Genomic DNA, 7,694 nt, shown 5'->3' with positions numbered 1-7,694 from the left:
TCGGACAAATGGCTGTCCAGTCTCTTCTTAAAAACTTCCAGTGTTGGAGCATTCACCGCTTCTGGAGGCAGGTTGTTCCACTGGTTAATTGTTCTAACTGTCAGGAAGTTTCTCCTTAGTTCTAGATTGCTTCTCTCCTTGATTAGTTTCCACCCGTTGCTTCTTGTCCTGCCTTCAGGCGCTTTGGAGAATAGCTTGAATCAGTTGCAACAGATGGAAACTAACCAAAGAGAGAAGCAACCTAGAACTAAGGAGAAATTTCCTGACAGTTAGAACAATTAATCAGTGGAACAACCTGCCTCCAGAAGTTGTGAATGCTCCAACACTGGAAGTATTAAGAAGAGATGGACAGCCATTTGTCTGAAATGGTATAGGGTTTCCTGCCTGAGCAGGGGGTTGGTCTAGATTACCTCCAAGTTCCCTTCCATCATCATCATCATCATCATCATCATCATCATCATCATCATATTATTATTATTATTATTATTATTATTATTATTATTATTAATCAGAAGCTCTGATACTCTGGTCAAGTTTCAACTCCTTACTCCTACTGTATACAGGTCATTTTTTTCCTGGTACAACTCATACTTGTCCTGGCCTGTTTCCTTTTAGGGTGTAACTTTTGGTATGATACAGTATAAGTAGTGTATCGTTGGTTGTTAATCTGGAAAAAAAAACTATGGATTTCTGAGCTATATGTCATGGAAGACAGAATTCTTTTGGCTACTTTGTTTTTCTTGAAACACTGAAGAAAAGTGACATAATAGAGACATGCTACATAATTATATCAAAATCTAATAATTTCTGAGCAATTAGGATCTTACAATTCCTATAATTAAAATATCATATATTCTAATATTTCAGAAAAATGTCCTGGAATACTGTAAATGGGTAATTTTGAATGGCTGGCTTTTTATTGCCAACTGCTGCCTTTTGACAGTAGCATCAGAGAAGGGGCATTTAGCAGGACTGAGTAAATGGTTCATACTTGTTGCAGGCCTGAAACTTTCAAATCATCACTTCCAATTTAGGAGTAAAATTTTTGATAAACTGCAAATGAGGAGTAGCTGATTTAGATTAGTAAATATATGTCCAAATTAACTGCAGTGGAAAGTGTGGGAAGGATCCACAGAGACTAAGGCCCACTTGCCCTAACACAAACAGCCTTTGAGACTCAGAATACAATAGTTTTTCCAATGTATTTTGGGTTTCAGCTGTTGTTATATTTTGAAAATTAAAACATTCACAGCTATTAACTAAATACTGAGCAAAGTTAAAGAGGGGTATTATTTAATGGTTGCAAAGCCTAGCCAAGGTGTTATTATACAATGACTCTATAATTTAGAAGTGGATTTGCAGGTGGATTTTAACCAGCTAATACTTTCAAGGTATCATTGATGCCTGCCAAATGAAGGCAGCAGTTTCATCCTCAGCTCCAGATAGCTCCAATTTAAGGATCTGAAGATGACATAGATTCAATTAGCATCGCAGGTGTACTTTAGAGAAAGAAAAAAGCAATCAGGTGGTGAGTCACAATGCGTACAAAATGAATATTAACATTCCTTCTCCTTCTGCAAAATGCCAATCATTTTGCAGAAAAAAAGCAAAGGTTCACGGTGCACTGAAATTACCCTATCTGCAAGATTGCAAATAACTTTTGCATAGCATTTGTTGTTGTCCCTGGATGGGACTGTCCACTCCAGCGGCCAGAAGTAACTGTGGTAAACCTGAAAAAGGAAAGAAATGATATATAAATACCTATGCTGAATTTCAGCCAATTTTCAAGCTCATGTCAGCACCCTTCTACATTTCATTTAACAAGAATTTCATTTAACAAGATTTACTGAAAAAGAACAGGAACAAAATTACATTTCAGCAACTCGATTGCTTTTATTTTAAAATTTATTTTTTTCTCAGCTTAGTTAAGGCAGAGACAGTTCCATTTCTTAACTAATGGCCTTTCTCTAAATCAGTGTTTCTCAACCTTAGCAACTTAAAGATGACTGGACTTCAACTCCCAGAATTCCCCAGCCCAGCTTCTTCCAAGCAGAATTCTTTTATTGTTCCACAGCTATAGACAAAACCTTGCCAAACTGAGCACTCTACTATTTACATCTACCATATACTCCATGAACTATTAGGGAGGAGCTATCTTCATTCTCTCTCTTTCGCACATAAAATCTGGAGTGAATTGTCATTTACTTCTCTGGAAAGCACCCCTCCTTCATAGGAATCCACCTCCTCACTACATTCCATCACTGCTCTAAACGGTAAGAAAGCTGTTCCCTTAACTGATAAGTGACAAACATCCAGATGCTCTTTCTTAGGCTCCTGACACACCATTAATTCCAATGTAAACTTACACGAACATTAGCCTTCCCTAACCTGGTTGCCATCCAAATATGTTGGACAACAATACCCAATATCTCCAGCTAGCATGGCTTTGTTGAAATTACAGGGTATTACATCAAAGCAGAAGCATCCTAGGCTGATGGCCCTGGAAGAGGCTATAACTGGATAGGTATGGAGGGGGGGCAATTCGGACAGGGGAAGGGTTTAGAAAGGTGGGGGAGGCTATAGCATCCCAATGGCGATGGATATGGGAAAATGTAATGAAATATGTGGGACAGGGCACTCATGGGTACTGTGCCAAAGGTATATTTTTTTCTTGTGACACATTCCAGGTCTTTGAACTCATTCCCAGACGCCAATGGCAGATCTTTTAGACCTGGGTTGTTGGTTGCTACTGCTGAACAGCAGGTCATTTGTAATAAAGCCAATAAGACTTGATCATAGGTGAGGAAGCTGACCTGGCATGTATCATGGAGATCTGCCTGGGGGGGGGGGAATTCCCCTTTCTGAGTATGCCCAGCTGACTTCTGGCTTTGGCACCAGCCAAGACCCCATGTTGCTTATCAAAAAGATAACTGCTCTGCAAACAGTATGGTGTTTTTCTTTAAAAACACAGAATTTGATTTTCAGATCCAACCACTTGCTTGTTCACAGAGGTAGATCCCATCACATACAGAATAAAAGCAACAATCATATAATTCTCCCTCAAGGGGGAGTAGATCACAATCATTCACTTGGTTGTGTTCATCAGAAAACTTGAAATGCAAATTTTTTTCTGAATTTCATGTCAAAACGTGAAAAGCCATAGTCTACATTAGCAATTTCCAAAATACCTCAATCCTATTATTGCCAAATCTTTCAATTGCTTTTTCTTCTGAGTAACCACAGGCTCCGTATTCCAAAGGAGTGAATACTGTAGTGGGGATATTTATATAATCACACTGTCAAGAAAAAATATTTAGAGATAAGCGTTAGTTGCCCGAAGCATAAGCATATAATATCTCAAATGATTTTAAAGTTGCAGCATTTAATTCAAGGGCGATCACAAACTTAGAAAAAGAACCCTCCCCCCTAAAACGTTCCCTGATTTATTTTCCTCAGATGTTGTTCAACTATAATGCCCATCATCCCTAACTACCGGCAATGGTGGCTGTAGTCCAAAGAGAGTTGTAATTCAAAGCATCTAGAAGAATTTCATTTGGGACTGTTGCTGTAAGTTTATGAACGTTAGCTATCAATTACATGAACATAAACTTGAAACAAAAATGCATTTCAAAACCATTGCTTTTACAACCATCATGATAAGCACTGATTTACCTTTGTGAATGCTCCATCATAAAGCCTCCTCACCAACAGCCTACCCGCCTGAATTGCCACCGGGGTGAGTTCTGGTTTGCCTTCCAGGACATCTCCAATAGCATAGATATAAGGCACATTTGTTTGTTCTTTGTTATTAACAGGGATTTTTCCTGTACTAGAGGTTGATTGGATGAGAGGGGAAAAAAAGATGATCCATATGCAAGGCTTTGGTTGCAGATTAAAAGAATCATAATCTCGTTAAAAAGGGACTATACCATGCACTTTGTGGAGAAACACTTGCAGAGAAAAAATGGTGATTAGAACAAACAAAAGTGGTTTGCAGTTTCCTGCATCGCATCCCTGTCTGAAACCCCCCCCCCTCCCCAAGTGCTATTCTTCACTGGTTCTGGCACTTTCATCAGGTTACTATTTTGCAGATCTCAGTAGCAGAAGCATAATAGAGCATGAAGGCAAAACCAGAGCATACATGCAAACAGTGGCAAATATCTGTAGCTCGGGTGTAGGATGAGGATGAAGGTTTGTTCTCCAAGATTGTGGGCTGGTTTCCAAACGTTTTGTTACCAGGCTAGGTAACATCTTCAGTGGAGTTTTGGGGATGTCAATGTCAGTGTTCTTCTGTTTATGAAGTTTTCAGGTGTGGATGAGTCGAGTGAAGGTCTTGTGATGGGTCAGGTGTGAGTAATCAATGAGAGTCTTGTGATGGGTCTTGTGATGGGGAGGTTACATCAGGTCATGGTCATTGGGAAGTGAACTGCTGGTGGGAGGGGGAACTTGCGTGGGTTGGATGAGGGTCTGTGCTGTCTCTGGTTGGCTGTGTGGTTGATTTGGATTCTGATTTGACCTACATCCAGTCTATAAACCCCTCAGAATACAAATCAACCACACAGCCAACCACAGACAGTACTGACCCTCATCCAACCCACACAAGCTCCCCCTCCTACCAGCAGTTCACCTCCCAATGACCCTGACCTGATGCAACCTCACAAGACCCATCACAAAATCCTCACTTGACACACCCACAAGCCCTTATAAACAAAAGAACACTAACACTGACGTCCCCTAAACTCCGCTGAAGATGTTACCTAGCCTGGTAATGAAATGTTTAGAAACCAACCCACAAGCTCGGAGAATGAACCTTCACCCTCATATATGCAAATATTTGTACCCTAAAATGCTGTTAAAAACAGACCTGTAATGTTGCAGGTTGCAGCCATTTCAAGCTAGGAATAGTCAAATAAGAATCACGTTTTCAAATTCACGGAAATCAGGCTCCTATTGATTCTCCTATCTGAAATCATTAGCTGTAGCATCCATGGGGCGGGGGGGGGGAGAGCTATAATTATTATATTGCTGCAACTGAAAAGCTGCATTTTTCATTTTTCCCCCTAACTACTAAAAACAAAGAAGCTCTGCACCCCACCAAAAGCACTAAGAAAATAGAACAACAAAAAAAAAGGATAGCTCAGGGTTTTCTTTGCCCATGACATCTGGCAAGGTGAGATAACTTAAAAGCCTTAATGGCAGAATGTTAATCATTAGAATTTTAATTATTGCTAAGTTTGCCCTTTTGGCATCTCCAGTAATAAGAAACTGTAATTATGGTGTCATTCTTGCTGCAGCAGATAAATTTCAGAAAAGAAATGTATGTTTCCTTGACAATTTATATGCATAAAGACTTCAAGATTGATGTTGCAAGAAAGAGACATAGTACAATAAACAGACAAGAGATTTAGCCTTACTTTTCATTGATCCTCACTCCAACTTTCTGTAGTCCAATGTTTTTTGTGCAGGCATCTCTTCCTATTGCTAGCAACACCTGAAGAACAGCAATATTTTAATTTAATCCACTTATCCTAGGGAGTTTATGAGGATTTTTGTGAATACTCAACAGGATATAAGACACAATTAAGTTGTGAGAAATGTGCACTGCATAGCCGTTTCAAATAAAATTAGTATGCAATAGCTTTAATGTCACAATTTCATGAACACCAGTGTGAATCAGATGACATTGTACAGTTGTGCAAGTTACATCTTTAAGATTTCATTTGTCCCTTAAACTATTTTTAAGCCCTTAACATCCTTCTGCCATCAGCATTATGGAATTTCAATTTCTTATTGGTATGAGGCTGGAAAGACATGAAAATATTTAGATAACCTCATTTGTACAATCAAAAGACCAAAGGAAAGAATTCCACGATCACTATATCCAAAGTGATATAAAAATATTACAAAATCCAGGCCCATTCATATGAAGCCATTCATGACATTGACCAAGGAAGCATTTTGTTCTTCATTCCTTTGCCTATTTTGCTCAGAGGCATTTTCCACAGTTTAATTGAAACTAAAATAACACATGCAAATTACTTACTGTGTTGTATTCTCCTTCAATTATTTCAGAGTTCTCTGTAGACTGAGCTGTAACTTTTAACAGTCCAGGAGTTCCTTCCTTGATCCGTTCAATCTGCAATATTTTTATAAATTAAATATTGACTTCAAGTAGGGGATAGTGATAAACTTTAATCACAAATGTATTTTCTGTATTTTTATATTTTAGTTATTATCTTGTGACTTAAAGAAAAAGCTGTTATGATTCTGGACCCTTACATTTTTCAAGAGATTTCCTGTCTTTTTTTCTGCTGGTGTTTCCCTCCAAAGAAACCAGCAGTTTGAACACAAAGGAAAATGATTTTGAATCTATGTAATATTGAATTTAAGAAGCTGTTCATGTGACCATTTCAATCCATGGCTCCTTAAAAAGGTCCAGGCACAGGGGAGGCAGCCATGTATCTTGCAAAAAGATAGATCAGCCTTTTAAAATCTATGTTCTCATTAATTTCCCATTCCTAATCCACCAAGAAACTTTTTATACTGCTCTATTCAGGCACTCTTTCTTAGCCTGAAGATGATTCAAATAATTAGCATTGAGTGTAGGAAGAGCACACCAGGTCTCAGTTAGAAAGTCTAAAAACAGAAATTCATCATAGGCCAGAATCTAACAAGATAGCTAGATCTTGCAAGCTGTGTTTTTCCATTATTTGATACTAGCTGTACCCAGCCACGCGTTGCTGTGGCTCAGTCTGGTAAAAGCGTGTGTTGTTTTTATGTCCAACAGATGGCGCTGTTTTTCAAAAAAGCATGTTTTTACCTGTCACAGGTGTGACATCTATACAATATAGGTATATAAAAACACGCGCGTATTCGAATGCAAGGTTGTGTCAAAATTTCAAAGCAATCGGTGAAGAACTTTCGGAGATTTAAGATTTTGAACAAACGAACATTTACATTTTTATTTATATAGAAGATTTATTCATTATGTTCATAAACCTGACCTGTCCCCTAAGAAAGACAAGGCAACATACTTTCAATTACTCATTTATTTTTACCCTCAAAACCAACTCAAAGATGTAGGCACACATGAGGAAGAAAATGGCCCAACATTTTGAGAATTATGGTTCATTCGGTTCTTGAATCTAGATTTTCCCTGCCTATTCTGAAACCCAACCACTATGTCAAATCGGCTTCCATGATGCCTCGGAAGCAAACTTAAACACTGAAAAAAAATGTAATTTAAACATGTATTCATTTGTGCCTGTAACATTCCACAGGCACATGGAATTCTGCCTAATGCCTTAAAGTTGATTTCTGCCTAAGAATATAATAAGCCACTTGGGATTTATGTCTGACAACAGTGGCTTAAAGCATCCAGCTATTCATATCATGAAGGGAAAATCTACATATGATGAATATTGGGAAAAAGTAATGCCAGTATTCTAAATCAAAGTTGCCTTGTCACTCTTTAAGTGTTCAGCCCAGACAGGAGAAAAGGCATCTCAAAGTCACATCAAAGAATGAATAAAGCACTAAGGTCACTGAGTAGTCAAGGGTTAATCCCTGGATCAAGGGTGAGCTACTGGCAGTAAGAGAAGTAGATAATAGTTTAACCCAGTAAAAGACAACTTCTGATGTTCTACAGTTGTACTGTTTTGTCGCTCAGTGGATTGCATGTGGACTCAGACATC

At 38.4% G+C, this 7,694-nt stretch overlaps 1 protein-coding gene across 1 annotated transcript in view; it reads right to left on the bottom strand.

Annotated features, from left to right (window-relative positions):
- Positions 1 to 7,694, bottom strand: part of TXNRD1 (thioredoxin reductase 1) — a gene marked incomplete in the record, with an annotated part of 55,403 nt that overhangs the window by 6,128 nt on the left and 41,581 nt on the right. Inside the window, 5 exon segments of the mRNA XM_015823873.1 lie at positions 1,635 to 1,730; positions 3,189 to 3,296; positions 3,673 to 3,829; positions 5,415 to 5,491; positions 6,044 to 6,136. Coding sequence (XP_015679359.1) covers positions 1,635 to 1,730; positions 3,189 to 3,296; positions 3,673 to 3,829; positions 5,415 to 5,491; positions 6,044 to 6,136 — 531 coding nt within the window.

The sequence above is a fragment of the Protobothrops mucrosquamatus genome, unplaced genomic scaffold (assembly GCF_001527695.2).
Source record: "Protobothrops mucrosquamatus isolate PMUCROS unplaced genomic scaffold, P.Mucros_1.0 scaffold2019, whole genome shotgun sequence".
NCBI classification, from domain to species: domain Eukaryota; kingdom Metazoa; phylum Chordata; class Lepidosauria; order Squamata; family Viperidae; genus Protobothrops; species Protobothrops mucrosquamatus.
The sequence above is the reverse complement of the archived record's forward strand: the minus strand, read 5'-3'. Positions and strand labels throughout refer to the sequence as shown.